This window comes from Cryptotermes secundus, unplaced genomic scaffold (assembly GCF_002891405.2).
Source record: "Cryptotermes secundus unplaced genomic scaffold, Csec_1.0 scaffold373, whole genome shotgun sequence".
NCBI classification, from domain to species: domain Eukaryota; kingdom Metazoa; phylum Arthropoda; class Insecta; order Blattodea; family Kalotermitidae; genus Cryptotermes; species Cryptotermes secundus.
Genome location: NW_019720165.1, coordinates 760,625 through 788,008, shown reverse-complemented (window position 1 = coordinate 788,008; position 27,384 = coordinate 760,625). Strand labels below are relative to the sequence as shown.

Sequence of the window (27,384 nt, the reverse complement as noted above, 5' to 3'; positions counted from 1 at the left end):
AATAATAATAATAATAATAATATTATTATTATTATTATTATTATTATTATTGGTTATGTGCGGAACAAACGGCTGCGAGGCCAATTACAGAAACGGCTTTGTCGACACTGGTAATTACAATAAGGCAAATAAAAGCATATGTGCTAACTAGTAGGACAAAGACATATATATGTATAAGACTATTTCTGTCTTGTTTTAGAAAGTATAAAAATGCCAAGAATCGGAAAGTATACCAACAGACAGGAAGGTGCTTTGGAAAAAGACCAATGGACGTGTTTATAAATGGTGTTCGAGAAACTGGTCAGAATTTAAATATATCGATGTGTTTACTCACTACGTTGGCTGCATAGGCACACCGGGCAGAAGGTCAACCTTTAACTCAGGTACAAACACTGAAGACGGAGAAGTCTCTGACATAACGAGTGCGGACACGAAGACTGTACAATGAGGAGCTTCATAACTTGTACTCTTCTCCAAGTATAATTAGAATCATCAAGTCAAGGAGGATGAGGTCGGAAGGGCATGTAGCCCGAATGGGGGAGACGATGAATGCATATAGGATATTGGTGGGAAAGACAGAAGGAAAGAGACCACTGGGAAGACCAAGGCGTAGGTGGGTGAACAATATTAAAATGGATCTTAGAGAGATAGGATTGGATGGGATGGATTGGATTTGTCTGTCGCAGGATAGGGACAAGTGGATGGCTCTTGTGAACACGGTAATGAACCTTCGGGTTCCATAAAATGCCGGGAAATTCTTAAGTTACTGCAGAATTGGCGGCTCTTCAAGAAGGGCTCAGCTCCGTAAGTAAGTAAGTGTATATATAGTAATTATAATGATGACAGTGAATTAGAGATGGCGATAGTGTTATCCGCTAAGGGGATATCTTTTCCACATGACATTTACTACACTCCGCTGTAGTTTTAAAATCGTGGTCGAGTAAGCAGCATCTCTATTTCGCATTCGAAATGTCCCGTGTTCAAATCTTGGTCCAGAGATCGGCTTGTATTACAGGTTTTCGAGATATCCCTCAGTCGCTTCAGACAAATTCCGGGATATTATCTCAATTACGTCATTTCCGTTTATTTCCACATCCTTCCCAATTCATCACTTGCCAATCATTCTTGTATTTGACGCTGCACAGTCGAGTTACTGAAAGCTCCACGAAATAAACCATAAATACGCCACAATATAGTAGTAGACCTTCTTCAGATGTCGATGATTTGTACTTGAAAACATAGTGTAAAAGTGCCTTAACTCTTGTGTCGGTTTTTACACAAATTACAAGGAAATATGAAAAGAACTTAACAACTTTCAGACAGGGCTGCGCCATAGCTCAAGCGGTTAGTCGCCGGCTTTCCACCGCGGAGGTCCGGGTTCGATCCCGGGGTCTGGTCAAGTGGGATTTCTGGTGGACGAAGTGGCGCTTGGGCAGGTTTTCTCCGAGTACTTCGGTTTCCCCTGCTAATCTTCATTCCACCAATTTCTCCACAACCATCCTCACCTACCATCTGGGGCTGATACAATAGGCCAGAATTGGCCGCAGTAAAAGGGACTTAGTGCCACCCCACTAGCATTAAAAAAATGATATTCCTGTACTGAACATTATTAAGCAAGTAATTATGAGGCCCACCCAGCCTCCTATCAGATGGATAACGGGGATAAAGCGGCTCGGGCATGAAGCTGACCATTCATCTCCATCTCCCAGATATATTCATGATATGGTCCTTAATTAATTAGCACTGGAACAACTCTGTATTTACCTTTATGTTATTATGAAATGTAGTGGCGTCTTATATTCTCACTTTACATTAATATAAATAATTAATATTGTAACGGATTTGATCAAGGTTTGCTAGGAAACAGCTCTGTAAACACGGTCCAACACGTAACAATAGAGGAACCTATGTTTTCTGTAGATTCGACCGACGCCCCAATAGACTGGCCGGATAGCAATCACGTGATATATGTTTACTGCAGGTCCATGTCCGTTCCTTGGCTATGTAACGAGAGCCGTGAGCTGTAAGTTCGGAGGGAAGTGGAACTAGGAGTACAGAAGAGTACAAGAGGTCAGCCTTCTAGGATTTAACGTGTGATTAGAAGACTTTATGTGTTCGTCTCTTACTTTTTATTTAAACCTTCTTTTTATATTATTTAGAAGACGAGTGTTGGTTTCCTCGTCTTATGTCATCAGGATGATGTGATATTAATAATGGTAAGGTGGAAGGGGCATTTAGTACATACCGGAGTGAAAGGAAATACATAAAACGTCTTGGTCGGAAAACCTGAAGAGACAAGTTGGGAGATCTNTGTTGGTTTCCTCGTCTTATGTCATCAGGATGATGATAAAGGATAAGAGGGTGTGGACTGGATCCACAAGTCTCTGAATGGGGACAAATATAGAGTTGTTGTGAAGACGAGATGAACCTTTAAATTAAAAAAAAAAAACGGAGAATCTCTAGACTAGCTGAGCAGATATTGACTTTAAAGAGAGGCTCGACTCCGTGAATAAGCTACTTTAATCTTGTTTCCGTCAGAGTGTCTCCACCTGTATTCGCTTCAGTTTCGAGTAGTTGCCCTATTTTAAGGAATTATCAGAGCAATTATCTGGAGGTACTGAAGAGAGCAATGAAATATTTCAGATAGGCAACCGGGCTACAGGAGGACACAGTGAGACACGTAAAATCTCTTAGGCTTTGTTGTCTGGGCCATGTGGAGCGTGTGGAGAGTAGGAGAACTCCGAAATATTTACTGAATGGTGAACTCGTAGAAGAGGTTGCAAAAGACTAATTAGGATTGGAGCCCGTTACGGTAGCCGAGCGGTCTAAGGCATGTACTGTCTTCGCTCGCTTTGAAACCGGGATCGTGGGTTCGAATCCCACTCAGGTCATGGATGTTTAGTTTGTGTGTGTGTGCGTTTTTCTGTGTTCGTGTACAGGTAGAGACCTTGCGACGAGCTGATCACCCGCCCAAGGAATCCTACCGAATATGTATGATCTAGAAAAACCAAAGTGAACGGAGAAGTTCATGGAGGTAGGTCTAGGCCCACCGGGGCTGTAGTGCCAAGGAAAAAAAGAGGACTTGCGACGAGCTGATCACCCGCCCAAGGAGTCTTACCAAATGTGTAAGATCAAGAAAAACCGAAGTGAACGGAGAAATTCATGGAGGTAGGCCTAGGCCCACTGGGGCTGTAGTGCCAAGGGGGAAAAAATGGAAAGGGAAGGCACAGGAACGAAATACATGAAGGCTAATTATGAAGGAAGCTGAAGCCTGTCATGGACTATAGAGCTGAGAAGATTAGGGAAGCAGGCAACAGGCAGAGAAGCTCCCGAATTTTAACTATGGTTGCTACCACTCCATTGCAGCGTTTCGGAAGTTAATTTGTTGGTTTTATGCAATAAATACAATTTTAGTTGAATACAGAATCCCAGTCACTTGACGAACTTATTAAGTATCAAGGAACATTATTATACGGCACCCAACTTCATTAAAGAAGGAACTGAGTAACCTAAAACGCACGAATTAAGAGTTATACCCCTTGTAGATGCGGCAACTTCTCTGACAGATTTGTATTGCATGTATTCGATACTGACGGGCGGAGACATTAGTGCACCGTTGTACGCAGTCCAGTGATCAAATAATCTGTAAGCTGCCACAAGGTTAAAACTGAGCCGCTTATTTTTTAGTTAAGTGAGAGTGACTGAGTGAGTGGGTGAGTGAGAGTGAGCTAACAGAGTCACTGCCAAGTAGAGGGAGAGTGACCAGTAATAGTCACATCCCTCATCTCGTCGAGCAGGAGCCCCCATTTCAAAACACGCAAAATTGTGACAAGAACAAAAATGTGGTCATGGGTACCGCTGGGCTCTGAAACCAAGATATATACTCGGCCGGCGAGGGTCAGCAGGAATATTGTGGACTGGACTATATTCGCGCGTTAAACTAACTAAACTAACTACTCAAGAATTTCCCAACATCTTGTGGAACCCGAAGGTTCATTACCTTGTTCACAAGAGCCATCCACTAGTTCCTATCCTGAGCCAGATCAATCCAAACCATTCCAGCCAATCCCATCTCTAAGATTCATTTTAATATTATTCACCCACCTATCTCTTGGTCTTCCTAGTAGAATCTTTCCTTCAGACTTTCCAACCAATATCCTATATTCATTCCTCTTCACCCCCCATTCGTGGTGCATGCCCTGCCCATCTCATCCTCCTTGACTTGGTAATTCTAATTAAACTTGGAGAAGAGTACAAGCTATGAAACTTCTCATTATGCATGCTGGGTGGGTCCATTGTCATAACGGCATGGCGCGTCCTCAGTTTGCGGATGGAGGAAACGGCCTCCAGTAATGGAGGGTAGCTGCGAATATATTGAATAAGCAGTCACTGGCAGCCGACAAGGGCTGGTCCTCCAGTTAGAGGGTTGGGCGTAGAGCTAACAACTCATCACCTTAAATAAACTTTTTACGAAATGTCACAAAGTACCTCTTATTTACACTTTATATTTATAAATTAAGTTACTGATATATTGTCACGTGTAAGGGGTTAACTTGACGAATATTAATGGGTTCTGGATCTGATTATTATATTTATTGGATCACAATTACAGCCAATTGTAACGGCTCACACATTGAATTCCTTCTGAGCGGCGTCTGTCTCACGAATCTCCGACTGATCTCTTGAATACACGAATGGACTCCCTTTTATATCCGCCACGCCGCCCGAATATATCACCATGTCGAACAATTAATTCACCTGTCTTATTCTGTTTGCGGACACGGGAATGTCATATATGTGCATGCAGTTCTCTAGCAAATTAACTTCTACTTCTACTGCTATTCCGGCTTTTAGACAATATTTACAGAGCCGTTGCCTAACAATGGATTATTCTGTCACAGTTGAAATGTTTATTACTTGGCCTTTTTTTCCATTTAACGTGTTTGTAGTAACTGTATATCTCCTCGCGTATATTGGTACTAACACACAGTTCTTCATGCTGCTATTGTTACGACCCATTTTGTTCGAAGTTGCTCCCATGGCCACGTGGGGTCGGACACTGTTTACCGTCAGTAGAAGGCCTCGTGTTAGGGTCTACGATCCTTTGCATCGAAAATTGGCATATGCTTTACTATCATTTTTGTCAGCGACATTTTTCATAGACGTGGGTAGCTAGTTCTACATCCTTACAAAGAGAACGTCAAAGGTGGAAATGTATTTTTATCGTAGCAAATTATTTTACAGCCTCGTGAAATAATTTTCTGTTCGCCTGTACAATTTTTAAAACATATTACCTCTGTGTTGTTGTATACCTCCCTACTTCTGTTGTTACTAATATACATGGAGTTCTTAATGTGGTTGGATTTTGAATCCGTGACAGGTCCTTTCTGTTTAAAGTACTGCTGAAGAGAGGTACGGTAATAAGAAGCGGTTACGGACAACAGTATGGGTTCTGTGTAGTTATACATGTTTATTTTTCCATGTTCATCTCCACAAGGAACGAGAACATTTCAGTCAGTATAGCGATTAGGCTAATAGATGGACGGTCGAGTAAACGGGGAGAGGCGTTTTCTTTCTATTCCACAGCGTCCAAATTTGCACTGGGACCCACGCAACCTCCTATTCTGTAGGTATCGGGGGTTCTATTTTCGGGCTTAAAGTCGCCGGAAGTGAAGCTCACCGCTCACTTCTATCTAGTACTTTTTCGCTTGTATAATTTTCGTTATTCTCACAGCTGTGATCTGCGACTTCGGGTTCTTTCTTTGCACATTACATACATAACACTGCATCGTGGGCAAATTCATTGCAAAGTACACGTATATATAAACACGGGATGTATATTTCACCGAGCAGTGCTAGCACTGGAAGTGAAAATGAAGCAAAAAAAAAAAAAAGGAATAGAAACTGCAAATGATGTCGTCAGTATGGCGATAATTATTTTTATTTCGTTTCTTCATAGTGTATTGATACAATATAGTATGTGATGAAGAACTGCTGAAATTCCAAAGGAAACCCGAAGCAGTATTTTCCACAAAAAAAAACATCCTCTTCCGACATAGAAGGACGTATTTTCATTGTTTGATGCAATAAAAAATGAGGTAAATTTGTATCTTCATCAATATGAACTTCGGATAAGACTAAGGAGTATAGTTATAAAATATCTGAACTTATCATAAAAGCTGAAATATTACTAAAGTCTGCTGCAAAGAGGTGATGAAAACGTCTTGAGTTCAGATGCTGCTAGTGAAATTTTTAATGTCTCTCTCCCGACTGACATTCTAATTCATCGAGTTATTTACATGTCAAGGGGCGTCTAAGTAACATTGAAGAAAACAAAAAATTAGCTTCAGGAGGAAATTCTGCCTTCATGTGGACGAGTACAATGATGTTAGTGACCACGCTTGGCTTCTCGCCAACATTCGATAAGAAACTTCTATTTTCTGTAAGGGAATTCCAGAGAGAGCAACCGGCGATGAAGTATTTTGTCGTACTGACGTATATTTTCGCGAAAATAGTTTGTCATGGAAGGACTGCTAGTGTTTTTGTAGATGGGGCGTCATCGATAAGATGTGAGAGACTTCGGAATCACCATCCGGAAGTGACTACAGAAGTAAGATTGGACCCCTCTCCCATTCTGTCCGAAGCTGTTGTTCTCAAGGATGTGTTGAAGTTATAACAATCGCAAACATCATCAAATTGTGTCACCTCAGTGCACGGGTCATTCGCATTTGTGCCAGGAACTGGGTTCTGAAGCCACTTCTCTCCCATTTCTAGCGAAAGTCGGGTGCTTGCCAAGATGAAAGGTGTTTTGGAAATTCGTGACGCAGTTTTAGCTTTTCTTAACCCTTTAGGAGCACGACTACGCAGAGTTACTTGCTGAAGATAAGTGGGTTACTAAACTGGTGCACCCACTATCAAACAGACTCCGTGGCTTTAGTTCGCAAGTGAACTATACAGGCCGAGCGACCGCCGCTTGTCTGCGAAGTTAGTGCCAACTTTAGCGGATAGAGGGTGTCGCGTGGTCAGCGCAACGAATCCCCACGGCCGTCTGTTTTCGATACTCTAGACAGGAGCTACTACTTTTCCATTCAAGTAGCTCCTCAGTTATCCTCCCGAGGCTGAGTGGACCCCGTTCAGGACTCACTACTTCTCAGAAAATCTGGTAGGGCTGGGAATGGAACCTATAGATCTGTAGTCAGGAACTCCGGCGGCTTTATCCCCGAGAAAATTTTCCCAGTATTCATTGGATAGGAGGCAGGGTGGGCCCTAGAGCCGGCCTGGATATTATGGAGAAGAAAAAAAATGCGCCCTTACTGGGAGTTCAAGCCCACCAGTCTAGACCGTGGCCTGTTTGCTGTACTGACTAAGCTATCCCGACTCATAGAAAAATGGGTCAAGAAAGAAAATGTCTTTAATATTACGGATGAAATCCTAGGATTCCGCGATAAGTTGAAGTCGTCGCTAGAACACGTCGCCAAGGGGTCCACTGAGATGTTCCCAGGCGTGTTCTCCTTTGCCAAGGCAGTAAATTGATATGTGTTGTTGAAGGAATGTAAGCTCACTGCAGCACAAGTTTCCTTATTATTTTGAAAAAAATGTGGAAGATTTCGACTGGGTTTCGGTATCTGTTCAGTGTATTTCCAGCTTTGCTTCTTTGATGGCTCAAGAAACAATGTTAATTGAAGGCAGACAGAAGTGAAACCTCTTGAATTACCAATGGATATACAAGTACTTTGGCTGTCAGAAAAGGGGAGAAATACCCTGTGATTTCCGACACGGTCGTTAGGATCTTGTTACCCTTCTCAACAAAGCAATTTTATGAATTTGGGGTTTGAACGCTGACGGAAATAATAATCCCCCCCACAAAGGGATTGCCAGGAACCATTGATGAAGGAATAGGTGTTATATAATTTATTTTTATTGCTAGTGGGGTGGGACTAAGTCCTTGTACTGCGGCCACTTCTGGCCTATTGTACCAGCCCTAGATGATAGGTGAGGGTGATTGTGGAGCAATTGGTGGAATGAAGATTGGCAGGGGAAACCGAAGTATTCGGAGGAAACCTGCCCCAGCGCCACTTTGTCCACCACAAATCCCACTTGACCAGAAGGAGGTACAGATGCCACACTGGCATAGCAAAAGTAAGAATAGAACACGTGGCTAGTGATACGCATAATAATTTGCATGCGGGTTGAATATAATACATATGCTTTTAAATTTAATTTGAAATATATTATTAAAATAATAAGGATTTTTGTGCAATGCTTTTGGATTTCGATAATATCGATTTTTTTTTAACTTATAGTTTACATAATTATAATTCATAATATTATATGTCTATACATATACACACCGTTTCAACACCAATAATTGTATGCAATATGTGTCATGTTCTCTCACACGAATTCGTTCGTCTGAGTAAAGATGTGATTAGGCACACTGAGTGTGTTCCACAGATGGCCCGGTCCAGATCTGTGTCTGTAGTTGTCACTGCAGAGCTATAATTATTATTGACCACGAGCACGGAGTGACAGCCGCTAAGGTGACAGATCCGTCATCTGTGACAAGGTTTCCAAAAGCGAATACAGCGTCTGCAGGTGGGGGCGGTTGTGGCAAGAGCAGTACGAATGAGCTGTGCTTCCAAATAATAGTCAAATTAGTTCAGCCACTGGGAATCATGGGTAAACAAAATTCTGTTTCAAAGAGATACTTTTGTAACTAGTACTAATGTTAACTAATGTTAATGTATTTGGATATGTTTGGATGAGAATTACATTTTTGTTCACGAAAGCAGATTTATTCTTTTAAGACCTGACACTTGCCCTAAAGTGTTCTCTATGCATGGTCTAATTAAGCAACATGCGCCATGATGTGCCCTGAGACATTGGTCTTCCTTGCTTAAAGTACATATCAGTAATTTAATGCACAAATACTGTATTCGACCGCCTCTGTGGTCTAGTGGTCAGAGTTCTTGGCTACAGATCCAGAAGTCCGGGTTCGATTTCCGGCACTATTGGATGTTCTGAGAAGTAGTGGGTCTGGAACGTGGTCCACTCAACCTCGTGAGGATAATTGAGGAGCTACTTGAATGGAAAAGTAGTGGCTCCGGTCTAGAGAACCGAAAAGAGACGGCCGGTCTAGAAAATTGAGATTAACTGCCGTTGAGATCCGTTGCGCTGACCACGCGATACCTTCTATCCGCTAAAGTTTGCGCTAACTTCGCCGACAAGCGGCGGTCGCTCGGTCGGTACAGTTCGCTTGCGGACTACAACCACGGTTTTTTTTATACTGTGTGTTCAATATGCTTCATGTGTAATAACTCTGATTTGTACAAGATATATGCACATTTTGGCCGAGATACAGTTTAGTGGAATACCGTATAAATGTAGCTATTTGTCTAGATCTTTGCAAGTCCATAAAATACATATTTCATGAAAACGTGATCACAAAGTGTGAATGAATTTCTTATTAATGTATAAGAAAAGATCACAGTGAAACAAGTTCGGTTTATCTAAGTATGGTGCTGATAACCGTAACAATCTCCCGACTAAATATCGACGGATTTGCTAGTCATTAATCTGTGATTCGTGGCATGCCAATACGGAAGTGTCAGACACCATATAGAGGCCGAGGTTCAAATCTCGTTAGGGGCATGGGATATTCTCTTCGAATAATGTCAAGTATGGCTTCTGGGCCCGCGTTCTAACGTGTGTCAGAGAGGAGGCCATATTCGACTTACTGCACGTCTCAATTCTACCTCGTAGCAAAGGTCACTGGAACAACTGAATACTTACTGTTTGACTTTCCTTGTCTTATTTGTATTACACAGTATGGACATAGCTACAGGCCGCGCCATAGCTCAAGCGGTTAGTCGCTGGCTTCCCACCGCGGCGGCCCGGCTTCGATCCCTGGTCTCGTCAAGTGGGATTTGAGATGGACGAAGTGGTTTTCTCCGAGTACTTCGGTTTCCCCTGCCAATCTTCATTCCACCAATTGCTCCACAATCACCCTCACCTGTCATCTGGGGCTGGTACAATAGGCCAGAAGTGGCCGCAGTGCAAGGGACTTAGTCCCACCCCACTAGAAATGGACATAGCTAATAAATGTGGCAGATTTCAGATATCTAGGATAAATAGCACTTTCTAAGTAGCATTCTGTTCAGTTTGTTTCTCTTTCTGTCGCGTATTATGTAAATATTAAGATACGAAAGCAACATATTTATCTTTTGTAAGATTTGAGGTTTTCACGGCGGTGACTATGAGGAAAGCAAATCTTCTGGGATGTGGCGCCGTGTAGATATTGTGTTAACCGACTTTTCGCAGGAACATATCGCTTCCATCTTCAGGGTAGAAGAAAAGGAGGAAAATCGGCGAGCGAGGAACCAGCCTGACATTAGTCTATTCTCACCTGCTCACGCTGGTTCCTCGCTCACTTCGGTTAACATAATATCCACACGGCACCACATCCCAGAAGACTGCTTTCTTTATATTTACCTGTTGCTTTGTATGACTGTAAAATTTGGTCTCTAACCTTCGGGGAGAACGGAGGTGGAGGACGTTCGAGAACGGGAGGTAGAGGAAAATATTTTTGAACAGGAAGCTGGATAAAGTAGCTTGATCAGAATTTTCATAATTTGGATTGTTTGATAAATATTTTTTGGAGTGATCAAATAAAGGAAGATGGAGTAAGCACAAATAACTAGTGAGATGGAAATGCATAAGCAATTTTAGTCGAATACCTAAGGGGAAAAAGTAACTTGGAGGTGGAAACTAAGAAGGGAGGATGATATTAAAAAGTGATCTGAAAGAAAATTTATGATGTGAATATGTGGAGCAGATTGAATTGGATTGAAATAGAGTAAAGCGGTCGGCATTTGTGAACACAATGACGCATTTTCATTGGTTGCATCCTGTTGTTTGTTCCAGATGTATATAGGAATTATGCTAACCGTCAACACAACAAAATACTCAGTTTTAATGTTTTACAATTTGATTTTTTATACCTGCTACACATTTCTGTCGTATGAGACCATCATCAGACAGTTGTATATAGGAATACGTTTTGTTATTGAACTACCGATATGGATCCATACCATGTATAAAGATTTATAATGTGTTGAATGTATTATGGAATATTACAAATATATCATTTCATTAAGAGGGCCATGAACATAAAAGAAGAAGAAACTGCACCATTAAAAACAATAAACTCAAAATGTATGTCTAGGTAAAGGTTTCCCTGTAACAGGCCAAAGAGCTGTGAGACGTCGAGGGTCCCACATTTCGTTTAGACAATCGGCTCACAGATGGCGGTAAGTATGTCAGCCGTACGCGCCGGATGCCCTTTACTCCCAGGAAGATTCCTGGTATTCATTTCGGTTAGAGGCTTTGTCGACCACTGGGCCATAGTGCGGCTGGAAAGATTAGGTAAATTGAAAAAGTCCAACTCATCGGGACACAAACCCGCGACCTTCCGGCTTGTAGCATAGTGCTTCAACCAACTGCGCTACCGCGTGCCCCTGATGTGTGTCCAGAAATTTTAAAAATATTAATTATAATTAGCAATTAGAACTCATCTTTTTCACACTTATTTTAAGGACCTGAAAATTCTTCGATCCCATTTTTTCTAAGAATATTGTTTGGATAAGAGTTCACCTTATATTTTCTTGGGAACCACGCAACTGCTTGTTCTGCTTACCTTGATGTGAAGGAAGTCGCGAACGTCGAATGATATGGCGCTGCCGTGCACGGGCGAGTCGTCGTCTACAGAACCATCGTAACTGACGTTAGTCCGCACAGCAAACGCCACAGGTTTCGTCTGAAAGCAACCAGTCAGAGCCAGTTTGTGCTGCAACACACTATACACACATAACGAGCACCCCATGTCTCTCAGAATTACAGGATTCAGATATTCTGATTCATTAGGAACAAGTTTATTTCAGTCGTGACGGAGAGATCGTGCAGCGAATATTGGACGACCCATGCTTAAATACTCCGATATAAGAAGAACTCAAGCTGACGAATGTTATTATATTTAGAACGTAATTCCATGCGATGTTCCTAAAAAGCAAAAAGTTAATACCACATTTTCTGTAAAGATTCATGAAAGGAATCTTTTATGGATACAAACATCGATCTGTTCATAATTGAATTTTTCATTTCTAAACAAAATTTTTGCAAAAAAATACCAAGTTTCATTTTATGTTGTCGGAGACATGGAGGATTGAGTGCATATCCTTCTTTGTAAATATTTATATGATTAACAGCTTCCACATATAAAATTATAGCATATAAAATTTCAAGTCTCACGAAACAAATTTAACTAATTGACTCTATTTGCACTGCATTATGAGATTGTGGTGGTCATTGAGATAACTTCCTCCTGTATTGCGCCATTGTGAAATGACAAAAATTACCGATGCTTGGCAAAACTCTACAGTGGACAAGGACTGCCATGGAAGCTTCAAGACTCATAAAGCATCATACAAATACTTTTGAAGTGCCAGAATTATGCGTCGAATTTTGGCAAATCATTTTGCTGTTTACGCTGTTTAAAACTAAAGAGAGAGGTAACAAAAGAGAAATGAAATATCAAAATAAAAATGGTTTAATTGCTGAAAGATTTAAAGATAAAAATTTTATGTATTTATTTATGGTTTGTTTAACGACACTGTCAGTTGTAAAGGATATAACGGATGGTAGGGGAATGATGACTCGAAAGGGATGTGGATGTAAATGAAGTGACCTAATTTGAGGTACTATTCCGGCATCTGCGCAGTGGGACTGAGGAAAACCGTAAGAAACTTTAACATAATATTCAATGTTCTTGCTGAGATTGGAACGGGTAGAATCCCAGATAAAAGCCAGAAGCTTTCCTATTAGAACCAACATACTGAAGGAAAACACAATTATAACTTAGAACAAAGGATGTGCGCAGTAACCCAACACGGTGTTCTGCGCATGAAGGAACTGTTTCCGACGCTGGTCATTCTTGATTATTTCTACATCAGGATATGGGACTTAAACTTCCGCTTTCGCATGTACAATCTATCTCTTGTCATCACGACATGATGCATTCTCAGGTTGCAGATGGAGGAAATGGACTCCAGATATGAAGGGTAGATCCGGATATGCTAAATAAGCACCTACTGACAGCAGGCAAGGGGTGGTCCTGCAGCTTGAGGGTTGGAAGAAAAACCCAAGCAGCCGAAATTGTACATGAGATGTGGCACAAAGAAAGTAAGGGGTCTTTATAGACAGCTGAGTGTAGTTTAGATTTGGTGGGATTACAGGAGGTCAGATGGGACAGTGATGTCATTGACCCAGCATGCGGTTGTGCTTTTTTCTCTGGAAATTGAAAGGAAAATGACGATAACTACGGGACAGGATTTTTCGTACACAAGTGAATGATATTAGCAGTGAAGAGGATAGAGTTTGTAACTTTTGAGGTTTTCACGGCGGTGACTATGAAGAAAGCAGTCTTCTGGGATGTGGCGCCGTTTAGATATTGTGGTAACCGACGTTTTGGAGGAACGTATCGCCTCCTTCTTCAGGGTAGAAGAAAAGAAATGAAATCTGCGAGCGAGCAACCAGCGTGAGCAGGTGCTAACAGACTAATTAGGGTAGAGTGTAGAGTTTGTTGGTGACACTGAGCTCTATGCGATGCTAAGGGGTCATTGGTGTGATACTATTGCCCTGAATGTGCATTCCTCAGCCGAGAATAAAACTAATGTTATAAACGACAACTTCTATGGGAAACTAGAACTCTAAGTATCACATGAAAAAGATAAAACTAGGAGAGTTCAATGCCAGAGCAAACAGAGAACTTATTTTCAAGCACCAAATTAATATAAGGAAAGTAAATCGTTTAATAATTCATATATGTACTTACGTAGGTACTTGTCGTCAGTTGTATGAGAATATTTAAGTATTTAGGATTAATTAATTCGCATAGTGGGGGGGTGGAGTTCAGGTACGTCCACTCGGCACGGCGGCCACTGATTAGCCTATTGTACCTCCCCCGGGTGATTATGATGATGGTGGAATGAAGATTGGCAGGGGAAACAGGAGAAAACCTACCCCAGCACCACTTTCTCCTCCACAAATCCCACTTGACCAGACCCGGGATCGAACCCGGGCCGCAGCAGTGGGAAGCCAGCAACTAACCGCTTGAGCTATGGCATGGCCTAAGTATTGAGGATAGTAAATATTCTGGAACCGAGCAAAGGGAAAGGTGTGATCTACCTGATAGTACGAGTTCGGCCGTAAGAGTCTCTAACCGTTGAAGATCTGCTTTCTGAGGATACTTACCCACAGCTCATTACACATGATCGCATTATTATAATGTAATTATGGCACTGAGAATTCTCTGTGTTGCTACATCTGAGAAAATCGCGTTTTCTATTCACACATAGACTTGTTTGTCCAGTTAATAATTCTGACATCACTGTTTTTAATGTTTGCATCCTGTTGCGTGATTGTAACTAATAACACAAATCCCGCAGTCAACGCAACTATAATTTATTAACTTATGTTACATGGTCAGACCCTATAAGTGTCATGTAGTGGAAGATAATAAATTATAGTTGCGTTGACGGCGGGATTTGTATTATTAGTTCTGATATCACTGTTCATCCTTTCGTTAAATTTCCTGTTGTCCTTGCTGATAACATAAGCACTAGTACATATTTCGTATCGTGAGTGTTAGTTCGTATATTAGACACTGTAGCTCAGCTACTGTCTCTCCTTTTCAGCTACCTAACAATTACATATGTTCCTGAACACTGTCAAGTTCAGACCGAACCTTTCCTACAGTCTTAAGTGTCCAACTCATTGAAGCCTTTTTCGGATGACCGAGTTAACTCCTTCAGGCACATGGCCCCGGAGTAGTGACCTGTATACCATACCAAAATATTTTACATTTCGTTATAGTCTTATCGGACTGCCTCTGTGGTCTAGTGGTCAGAGTTCCTGGCCACAGATCCAGAGGTCCCGGGCTCGATTCCCGGCGCTACCAGATTTTCTGAGAAGTAGTGGGTTTAGAACGGGGTCCACTTAGCTCCCAACTGATCCTGTGTTCTGCAGTTGGCCGAGCAACTCTTTCAAACTCATATATCAACAGTAATTACCGGATTATTAGAACATTGAGCCGTATGCCCGAAACATCCATCTACAGTTTCAGGAGCTTAATTTCAGTTGACTGGGTCAGTCTCATAAATTCATTTTTAATTGTCTGAATATCACAAAATCTGTTTTCTCTATCCGAACCTTACGGTCACAAGTGTCAAACTTACCCGTGCCTTCTCCAGCTGGCACAGGTTCATATCTCCCTCATATATCAGAACACTTGCCTCTTCTCTCCTAACCTTGCCCACAGCGCCAAGTGTCCAACTTACCCGTGCCTTCTCCAGCTGGCACAGGTTCATATCTCCCGGATATCAGAACACTTGCCTCTTCTCTCCTAACCTTGCCCACAGCGCCAAGTGTCCAACTTACCCGTGCCTTCTCCAGCTGGCACAGGTTCATATCTCCCTCATATATAAGAACACTTGCCTCTTCTTTCCTAACCTTGGCCACAGCGCCAAGTGTCCAACTTACCCGTGCCTTCTCCAGCTGGTTGAGAGCCTGCCGCTCCTTCTCGCGCCGCAGCGTCTCCTTCTCCTCGTCCAGCGACAAGTCGGAGGATGGTTGCGAGTAATTCGAATCCGCCGAGCCCTGGAGCCAACACATGCATAACATTAGCACAACATTTGCTTTCTGCCGAGAAACGTAAGCACTTCACATTATTCCGCAAAGAGTCACTTCGTGACAACGAAATTTCCAGTTCCCATGCATATTTTACAAGTGAGGACAAGATTTCCATTGCTGTATTTCAAATTCATCCTAATGCATGGCGAATTACTGTTTAATTTGTGAAGCCTAACATAAGTGTTAGCCTTAAGGGGAAGCACAGTAGATCACGGTAGGTAGCGGTGCAAGGGCCGAGAAGGCCCACCCCTTATATATTTATTCATTTATTCAAGTGTTAGCCGTTAAATTATATGAATTAATTATAATTTTATTTTAACTTGCAGTTGCAAATATTGGCACATTGCATCGCCTGGTGTTCTTATCCTTACTAAAGGAACTATAAATTTTTATGCAAATATTGTGTAATAAATATTTATATTGGTGTAAAATGTATTCAGGTTTTGAAGTGGTTATGATGAGAGCAGTATCAACTGAATTACATTTCAAGGCTTTACGGAAGAGATTTAGTTTTATGCGAAACTCAGATTCGTTGTTTTGAACGTATCTTGAACTCATTGACTTGGGAAAAGGGAAATTCTCCTTTTGTGGAAAACCCGAGTCACTTCATCAAAGAATGTATTGCACGATACACTTCTCCATTTGAAGCAGCTGGCAACATTTCCTTCAGTTTATTATTATTCTTACTATACACTTCACGTCACGTAAAGTTAAATTGAATTAAGAATAAAAACATGAGTTTCGAGGGTACATGGTATATCGTACCCATCTGTGCTCCAAATATTTTTCTTTATGTGCCATTTCATTGTAAGAAATTAAAATTTTTATTTGGAATTGAAATGTGGTGATTATTTACCTAATTGATTCCTTTTATTTTCGGCCTTTTAGTTTCTTAGAAACTTCATAAATGACTTTAACATGGAGTCCATGAATTATGAGATAATCTGATTTGACTTGCAAACAAACTGGAGACTTTCGGAACTGACACAGATATATGATTTGCAGAACCATAAAGAGAACACGCGCAGTATATATAATGGAATGTATTAAAGTCACGGCGCTGTTTCCGATTTCAGACCAACAAAGCAAGGAGATCCTTTTCATGGAAAAACATGTTAAATACATGACGTCTATGTATTCAGTACAATCTGCAGAAGAAATTTAACATTTCCGAAACTGCAACCAATGTTTCTTTCAAAGTAGCTGTGATTCTTGCCTTCAGTTGTTCACATTGCTAAAGAGTATCACGCCTCAACAACAAACTGCCAATTGTTACGTGTTCGAGAACACCAAATTAATTAATTTTACTGCAACCACCGCATCTTTCTTATTACCCTGGATAATTATAATATTTTCTAACTTCCCTGCATCTTTATTATCATTGCGATTAACATAATTTTTTTCTATGAGCATATAATTTTATTCAAAATGTAATAAAATATAAATTTTGAGTGAACGTATAGAAATAGTTGCTTACATCACGTGTTTTGAACTTTTTAGTTTACAGACAAAGTTCATTATTTGAAAATAACCTGCAAGTTATATCTAGATCAGAAATTGGAATTGAGTATCACCATGTTTTGTGCTTACAGTTAACATTGTACAATAATAATCTCTCGCATATATACTAGAACAACATGAATAATGCATAATAACAATTGTTATGACTACAAAATAACTTTTTCTACTAATTTAAATTTAAATTTCAAAATAAAAATGATAGAAATTCCACAATTAACACTGAACTACCTTATAAATTTCTAAAGTAATCTCTCATACCCGCTTTTATAATTAATTAATTCTACTATTACTAAATAGAAAGACACCATTTATAAATCCTGCTTTCATGTAATGCTTGTGTCAGTACTTATGTAATTAGTCAGCATTCACGTGTTTCTGGTATGTCTGAAAAATGTTTAATATTCGTCAATATCTAGTATAAAGCATGTACGTCTGAATAACTGTAATATGTTTTTCTACTTTCATTTCATATTTCGTTCACACAGTTTTTATTTATTGTGGTACTTGAATTTTTTAATGTACTGTATGTGTTGTTCTTAGAATACCCTTAATCTTAACCACCTTCAGTTTTCATCTCGGCATCCCATATGTCTCGCTCCCGATAGTATTTCTTAAACTTAGTGAAGTCAGCCCTCACCACGGAATTTAATTTTCCATGTCGTAGACTAGACAAATGAGAATCAGTAGAAAAGGGAAATGTGTTAAGCATAAAAATGTAGCCTTGATATTGTCACGTTGTTTATGTAGTGTGACCATAGATGTGGCTTTGGATTAATGTTCGGATTTACTGGACTCTTTGATATAGTGCGTGACTACACTTTACAGTTCACTGTTACACACACACACACACACAGTAGTGTCCATAGTCACACCTTCGTAGCAGTTGCTTGGAAGCGGCTTTCATTGACACTCTTTCCCCTATTTCTGGGTTCCCGAACTGTTCCCGGTCTCAGCTACCAGCTTCTCACAGCAACAGCTCACAACGACTGAACCTCAGCAGTCCACTGACTGACTGACTCCAACTACTAACTGGCCCTGCTTATAACATTTCGGTACGTACCACGTAGAAAACACCGTTCCTCTGTTGCAGTGATTTTTTTTTCCTTCGAAACATGCTTGTTTGAGGAGCCGTTACTTAGCAATGGCTGTTGTATATTTTCCGATTTCGCGGTTGTTGCCTACATGCCACAATATTACGTTATCTAGAAACATAATTTCAATACGGACAGAGCCGTTAAATGACATAGTACATGGAAAGATCGTCATGAAATTTGTAAACTATGCAAATGTAATTTTGTATAAAAGTAACAAACAACTTTAGTAACTACAGTTTCTAATATGATGAGAAATTAAGTTCGTCAGATGTCACTGAAAGGAGATTTATTATTGCAGTTAGTTGGAAATCTGATTGAATGGTAAGTTCTGGTGCTGAGTATGTGTAAAGAGATCCCCAAACGTAGTGACTTCACCGTGAGAGCATGAGATAAAGAGGGAAGCGAAGTACTAAGCATTCTTATGTGTTAGCTGTACGTAACTGTGTAAACGAGTTATGACACTTCACTACAATATTAATAACTAACATATTTCTTATTTCAAGCACTAAACAATGCATATAAAAATGTAATCAAGCACATGTAAAGCAACATTTAACTCAAAGAAATTTGGATACAAAAGTAGCAGAAAGTAAGAAAGAAATTCGTATATATATGCAGAAACGAGCACTTAAGAGTTGAGCATCTAAAAATACGTAGCAGACAAGCAACATGCCGCCTGCATGAGAGCTGCTGCGAAGTGAGTATTTCGGAAGCCGATGCAAAGAAAATGGCTTACCAGTGGAGTGTACTTGGACATAAGTTACAGGTCACACCACTAGAGTGCAGCAGCAGCATGCAAGAAACAGTCAACAACGAGATGTTAATCATATAAAACATAGATTCTTTGCATTCTTTTCTTTCTGTGTACTCTTCTGGAGACAGATAAACAGTGGAAGAATAACACTTCAATAAGAAACGAAACAGAAAGAATTATAATGGTTAAGAGATAATAAAAAAAATAATATAAGACATACGGCATTTTGATGCGTGTATTTTTGCATCATAAGCTATTACAATAACATTGTTCTTATGGAGAAAAAGACACGCATAGGGAAGAAGCATTATATATGAGATCCCGTATTTTACGTGATCTCTGTGTCTTTTCGTTTGGTTACTAGGCAACCATAATCGGTTTTTATGATGCACGAAGCGATATCTTTCCTTAGATGACAACCGCTTAATGCAATGAAACTGCAGCTACCGCACCACGACTGTAAATAAGAGAACATCGAAAGGAAGGAACGTATTACTTTATAATACTGTAATAATAGATTGCAGTGTTGTCTTTTACTACAGTTTACCGTTACTTAACCGGAGTTTAATACAGCGAGATTAATATATTAGTAACATGATATAAATTTATTTGAGAGAAAATAAAAAATCGGCTATCTTCGGGAAAAGAGAACGAAAGAAAAAACTCGGTGGTTTTAGTCCGTAAACGAACTATACCGACCCAGCGACCGCCGCTTGTCGGTGAAGTTAGTGCAAAATTTAGCGGATAGAGGGTGTTGCGTGGTCAGAACAACGAATCCCCACGGCCGTTAATTTAAAGAAAACGAAACTTCTTTAAAAAGTCCGATTCTTAAAACAAAACCCGGAAAATAGACACATCTTGTAGTAATCCAATATGATATATAAAATTTACAATTAAACATATCGGATGTTTGATTTGAGGCATGAATTTATTTAGGAATCTGAGCGTATAAAGCGATAAAATTTTATGGGCTTATCTTTAGTCCCTTCATGACCCAGTGCTTCAGAATACTAGTGTGTACAATTTTCGTTCGGAATCGATGATACCATACATTGTGACGAGTCAAAAATCAGACGTTACCTGAAGTAAATTCACAGCGTTAATCTTAGCCAAGTTTACAATGGGTACAAATATTTTTAAGTCGTTCCTTTTTCATCTCGGGGCCACTGTATCTGATGTTTTGTCGATAAATTTATCCCAAGATTATTAATACTTGCATTTCAGTTAAAATTACGTTAAAGCAAATTCTATGGATCAAAGTCTTCCCCGAGAAGGAAGTATTCATCTGTCTGAGCAAGAAATCCCTCACCCATACCGAACCCAAAATTTAATTACTGTGTTCACAGAAATCCTTATCTAGGCCGTATCCTGAGACAGATAAGTCGAGTTTACAGCCTCTCATTCTATTTATTTTAAGAATCATTTTAATATTATCTTCTCATCTCTGCCTAGAGCTCCAAAGTGGTCTTTTTGCTTCGGGTTTTCCCATGTGAGCTGCACGTCCCTACCATCTTATCCTCTTCTATTTNACTTGCAGTTCATCCCCTTCCCTCTCTGCTCTAACGGTATACTCTTTAGTCTGCTTTATCGTGTCTCACGGTGTTGTCGCTTGCAGATTTACTTATACTTTTTCTTCAACCCTGAAGATGGGGGCGATACGTTCCTCCGAAACGTCGGTTAACACCACATATACACGGTGCCAAATCCCAGAAGACTGCATTCTTTATAAAGCTGCTAGTTGTGCAGTTTCCTCCTCAGTCTTGGGTCCAAGTACTTCCGTCACCATCCTGTTCAAAGACACCCCCATTCTATTTTTTTCGGCAAACAAAAATGTCAAATTTAGCGCTACGTACTTTAATTTTCAATATTTTTTATAGAAAACAGCAAAGGTAAAAAAACTGTGAACTTAATGGTAGCACGCATGCTCCAAATTAATGTGCTTTTGGCTGGGGTTCTGTGAACTCGTAAGTATAATCTTGCTATGTTCCATAATAGCTGCAACTGTTGAGTATGTGGTACAACATTCGGATGCCGAGATATTTCAGGTGGCCCTAATCCCCGAAGTCCTCGGGAGGCGAACCCACAACCTGAGTATGAGTGGGCACCTTGCCGTTAGTTGTCTTCTCAATCTACTAGAAGAGGGCAAAGGGCGAAAGGCGAAGGGCGATGGTTGAATTCGCCCCTCCTTGAAGCTGGCAAGAGCTGTCGGGGGGGGGGGTGAGGTCGCGAAACCTCTTGGGGGTCCAGACCGAAGACGACGGTCAGAGGAACCTGAGGCTGAGGCAATACCTCTTGGTCCATGAGATTGGTGAGGTGACTTGCCACATTCTCCACGCCATGCCTGGGATACTGGTTTCAACCCGTAAACTAATTGTTATAGATGCAGCCACGGAAGTATAGGGAGAGGAAGGTTGCAGAATCAGCAGTCCAGAAAGTGGCAGTAATTGTGCCCTTAGACGACGGTTATAAATGTGAATTGTGTTCTGAATATTTCAGTTCAATGTCACAAGTCACTGGTCACTGCAGTAAGGCACATTCCTTCATAGGAGTTGATCATAAATGCAGGATATATGGATAGAAATTCCCATCCCTCAGGGGGATACAAGATTATCTATCGACATGTCGTCCAAGACGCCCTGAACCTATAAACAAGGCTGGGAGCTCCTCAGTGACGTGTGAAATATATGAAAGAGTTTTGGAAATAGTACAGTGACACCCTCTGTCCGCAAAAGTTGGCACTAACTTCGCCGACAAGCGGCGGTCGCTCGGTCGCTTGCGGACTACAGGCCACGGAGTTTGTTTTTTGTTTGTTTGTTGTACAACACTAAGCACCCATGAGAGACACAAGCACGCGGAGACTAGAAATTGGAAACGTTAAGTCAACTTGGACATGTATAATGAACCTAACCTCCACACGCATACTAAGTGGCCCCTAGAGGAAACTGATTTATTAAATTAATTAAATGAAACATATAAGGATCATAAACATGTTAACAAAGGAAATTGCCCAAGTAGTAGTTACAAAAACAATGAAGCAAATATCTGATAAAATAAGACGGCTAGGCCTTTCCACTCCAGAATCCACGGAGGCACCTGTGGCTGTGGGGGAGGGGGGCGCGGGTGGTTGTCTGATAGAGGGAATAAACTTGATACATCGTATATGAAGGCGAATTGTACGATATTGTAATATACTACAGACTTCTCGGAGGAAAATAACTGGAGAAATGAGACGTCCATGATCGAAAGTCGCGCCCGAGAGAGTAACATTCCTGATATATATTCGGGAGACCCTCATCGAAGCTTTGTTGTTTTCTTCATTCTGTCTAGGAACATAACTGGAATTGCGCCTGAAACTAGGTCAGGACCGCTTCGATCCACGCACTTCCAATGAATTATTTACCAATTATCATGTAATTCGACGTTATACGAGTATGCCGCCCGAGTTTCTGACAGCGTCGTTTTATGAATGTGTATTAAAAATCTTCGTAGCCTATAGTCCGCAAGCGAACTGTCCAGACCGTGCGACTGCCGCTTGTCGGCGAAGTTAGTGCCAACTTTAGCGAATAGAAGGTGTCGCGTGATCAGCGCAACGGATCCCAACGGCCGTTAATCTCTGTTTTCTAGACCGGAACCGCTATTTCCTTGAAATATCTCCTCAATTATCCTCACAAGGCTGAGTGGACCCAGTTCCAGATCCGTTACCTCTCAGAAAATCTGGTAACACCGGGAATCGAACCCGGGACCTCTGGATCTGTAGCCGGGAACTCTGACCACTAGACCACAGAGGCGGTCCTGTTTTGTGAATACGTATACATAAATAAATAGTGGATTTGCTTGGGAATAAAGTACCCTGACCTTGAGTGTGTGTGTGTGTGTGGGGGGTGATTAAAAACGAAATGAAGTATTATTCTGGGGTGTAGCTGTGTGGATAGAGGCAGTACATTCCCGTGAAATGTTGATGACCGCGAGCGAGACCACACGACGTCAATCCAGAAGACTGCTATTTAAATTTACATCGTCCTGAAAAAGTCGGATTTCGTGCCAGAAGAACTGATATGTCATTATTCATATTTCAGTTGATGCTTGATTCGGTTTCACAATTCCTCTGACACGTGTCGTGATGACGTAGTTCAGCGAACACCTATACACAGCTTTGAACACGGTTGTCCTGTCACCAGAGCGGTGCGCATGCGCGTGCCGGCTAGAGTCAAAGCTGCAACATTAATATTTGGTGCGGCTGGTCCTATTTGTAGCTTGACCGTCCTCATGACGTCAGAGTCGATACTACCCTGTGTTACTTGAAAGTAACTGGCAAATATAATTCACTGAACGCGTCATTGCCATTCATTGCAGCTGCTCATCTTGCCACAAGAATGCTAGACCGATCCACCTACATTTTATGGTAGGTGGTTAGGGCAGTTCTGTATCCGGAAATTTTTTGTACCAGATGGAGCAGACTGCTGTATGGTAAAATTGTGCAGTTGTTTTCAGGAGGTATCTACTTCGACTTTCGGCTGGACCACCGGTTTGTGTGGCTTTTCTCGGTTTCATGAGACGAATACCGGAAGACTACATGTCACCTTTGTCAACCCTAACCTGTGTGAATTGGTTGAAGGAATGTTAATAAATAATATAACCCCAAAAGCAATTTAATTATTTCGAATATTAAACAAAGACAGAAAATCACTTCAGTTAGAATAATGTAACGGGAATTTAGTAATGATTACACATTGCTTACTGTGACATTTGATATAATTGTACTTTTTTTCGGTTACTTCCATGTTTGTGTTTAAATATACACGCTAGAATTTCGTAATAAATTTCAGACCTAACTCAATGGAGAAAAGTGTTTGAGAAGCTAATATTCGCTCAGCTGGTCAAGATTTTGGTTGTCTTGTATGGAGCCCAGAGGTTCATCACTGTATTCGTAAGCTCCCGCCACTGAACACGATAATCCGGGCCGCATCCCTAACACTTTATTCTTCAAAACAAATCTTCTGAAATGTTGCAAATGAGTTATAACTGCAAACAAAACAACTTTATTTGAATTTGTGATCATTCAAGGCTGAATTATTAGAAATCAAATTGTTGTTTGACAGAGTTATTTATGTTATATTAAAATTTAAATATATGAACGTCTCTAGGCCTAACAGTTACATAACTTTAGTTGTTCTTGCATCCTGTTGTGTATTTAATTAATATTAGAGTCAATTTTACCGACCACACAACATATTTTTATTATTATTACACTACATGTTTCGACCTCAAGAAGTCATCCTCCGGTGTACGAACACAGCTGTATAATTACATGCAATGACATTCATCTTTTCACTTATTATTGATCGTGGGCCTTAATAAGATACAGGATCGAATAAGTGAAAAAACGAATGTCATTGCGTGTAATTATACAGCTGTGTTCGTACACCGGAGGATGACTTCTTGAGGTCGAAACATGTAGTGTAATAATAATAAAAATATGTTGTGTGGTCGGTAAAATTGACTCTAATATTAGTTACGTTACTTGCATGAATCCCTCCCTGCTACACAGCCTACCGTCGATTGGCCTAAGCTCCATTCCCCCAGGTAAAGGTAAAGCTATTCCTGGGCTTAATTAGCTACCGTACCATGAAGATATATTGTGGGGTGGAGCTATAGCTCCATCTCTCTTAACCTCAGCACTAGATGATGGTGAGTGTTCATCTTCACGGCCCTGTCTGTTTGCCCTCTAGGAAATAGCCTCCAATATCCATTGTACAGGATATGAAGCCGTGTGGTTTGATAGATTATGCTTCCGACTCATTTGTGGCTATATAAACTGCACAGAGTCTCTTTCGAGAAGAGAGTAACCTTCATAGTCACCGTCGTGAGAGCTTCAACTCTCTCAGCAATTATGTTCTTTCGATATTACTCTACAAGAGAAAGCGCACCTTTCCATGCACTTGGAATTGCTTGGCAACTTCCCAATAGCCATCATGTGACGTAAAAAAAAGTAAAGCTATCCCTGTAACAGGCAGTGAAGGCCCATAGGGTTGTGAGACGTTGAGGCTCCCACAGTATCTAGACAATCGGCTCAAAGATGGCGGTAAGGTTGTCAGCCTTACGCGCCGGCCGCGCTTTACTCTCCTGGAAAATTATTTAATTAATTCCTGGTACTCATTTCTGTTAGAGGCTGAGTCAACGCCAGGGCCATAGTGTGGCCAGAAGGATTAGGTCAATTAAAAAGAATCAGTGACCTCATCGGGACTTGAACCCGCGACCTTCCGACTTGTAGTATAGTGCCTCAACCAACTACGCTACCGCGTGCCCCCGCCATCATGTGACGTCTCCCGTAGCGGAATGAAGGAAGTAGAAAGGAGGAGGGAATATTAACGATTATCTTCGCCAATTTCCCAGCCTTGAATGCCATTCGTTTTGGAGGAGGGGCAGATTCTGAGGGTGTGTGTTTTCTTCATTCTAGAGGTGCGAGGGCGTAAAGGAACATGCGCGGGGCAGTGCTGGACCACTAACTTCTATTTTTTATCATACCGTCATTTTCGTTCCTCTTGTTGCTTAACTACTCGACTGTGGACTTAATTACAATGCAAACATAAAGTTAATTAAATTCAAATTAAAGTTTACGAAAGAAGATTAATGTTAGATGGCGGGCTCCGAGGATAGTTTAGATAAACTGAATTCTTAGTACACAGATTATTGTTGTCGATGAATTTCCCAGAAGCTGCGTCGTTTTTACCTGATTCCTCATCACTATGGTAGGGAAACTCACCTTCTGGGTGGTCGCCGTGGAGATTTGGAAACCACGTCACCCATATCCAGATGGTGATATCTATAATTTGGCGTTTCTGCTTCATATGAAGCCTTATTAAAATTTTCCTTATAGCTTTCGTAAGGAATCATCCTTCATTTGTATTTGTTTCCAGAATTTGTCTTATTTTAATGAGCAATAAGTGGAGCTATTCCTTGAACAATGTGTTGACGGACACTGAAAGGGTTCAATCCTACGCACGAGATACCGAGATTAGACATATTTCCCCTCATTTGACGTATAATTCTGTCAAATTTCAACAGTTTGTTGCTTGACTACAATACAAATTGTACATTTCCATGGTAACGTATTCATAGAAGACAAACAAACAAACTCCATGGCTTGAGTCCGTAAGCGAACTATACCGACCTAGAGACCGCCGCTTGTCGGTGAATCACGAATGTTGCATAGTATGCCTGGTGTCTCCCCCACCTCAGAAGCTTGCATGGCTTGAACATCTACTGATAGCAGAAATTGGAAAGGTATTAAGGTGAGATGATTATTATTGTCATGATATTGGTACCATGTTTAATGGAAATCCGTCATTTGGTCCAAGCGTATTGGAGAGGTAACCGGTAGTTAACAGAGATAACATTAATAACACGGCCTTGACACCAATATTTACCAAACTATTGTGCCTAACAGTTCTGCTGTTCCGTAGTCCGCTGTTATCTCATCATTTATGTTTCAGTCTAAAGATATTCATTATATTTAATGTATACAAAGTCTCCGGTCTAGAAAACCGAAATTAACGGCCTTGGGAATTCGTTGCGACACCCTCTATCCGCTAAAGTTGGCACTAACTTCGCCGACAAGCTGCGGTCTCTCGGTCGGCACAGTTCTCTTGCGGACTCAAGCCACGGAGTTTGTTTTCTTGTTTATACAGAAAGTCAGTGATAAGCAAAATACGTTTTGAGTCACATTCGCTGAGGGTCTACGAGCGTTACCAACAGACAAAGATGTATGTGTCGTAGTTCTGACCCGATATGTGCTTTGTTGAACCGCTTTGCAGCGGCCATCAGCTCTTGTTTGTAACATATCTCGTTTTGTCAACACACCTTGCAGTTGGTTGTTTACTCCTCTTGTTTAGACTTCCCCTCCCCCTCCGAGGAGAGTAATTTCACCATAAAATTGTGCAGGAAATTAATAGAGGGCGTGCCCTTATATACAGAGACAATCGTAGCGAAGGTCCTGGATGCGTTAAAAAAGGACACTACGATTCTCTTCAGCTCCTGCGTACGTTTCCTTACGATCCTTCATGCACCTGCGAAGTACCTTCTATTTTTACTCCTTTATTTTCTGTTTCCTCGTTTCTCATTCTTTCTTTCCCTTCTTATTTTTATTTTTTCTTTTATTTAACGGCGTTAGGAAGTCTCAACCCTGTCAAATAACTCCTTCCGGTGGAGTTGCGCCAGTCACAATTGTCTGTATGGACAGAACAACACAAGATGAGTGGGTACATATTGATG

At 40.9% G+C, this 27,384-nt stretch overlaps 2 protein-coding genes across 12 annotated transcripts in view; one reads left to right on the top strand and one right to left on the bottom strand.

Moving 5' to 3' along the window:
- The window catches only part of LOC111867280 (protein abrupt), a 460,728-nt gene that overhangs the window by 37,455 nt on the left and 395,889 nt on the right, over positions 1–27,384 (top strand). The window lies entirely within an intron of this gene.
- Positions 1–27,384, bottom strand: part of LOC111867257 (voltage-dependent L-type calcium channel subunit beta-1) — a 368,762-nt gene that overhangs the window by 29,142 nt on the left and 312,236 nt on the right. For 10 of the 11 annotated variants that reach the window (XR_002843305.2, XR_002843321.2, XR_002843315.2 and 7 more), the window contains 2 exons: positions 15,595–15,711; positions 11,696–11,815 (listed from right to left, as the gene is read on the bottom strand). Coding sequence is in view for 7 of the 11 variants with exons in the window: in XM_023856958.2 (XP_023712726.1) it covers positions 11,696–11,815; positions 15,595–15,711 (237 nt within the window). In the remaining 4 variants the exon portion in view is untranslated. Of the gene's footprint in view, positions 1–11,695; positions 11,816–15,594; positions 15,712–19,095; positions 19,137–27,384 lie in introns of those variants that run through there. The other variant, XM_033752647.1, reaches the window with a different exon arrangement.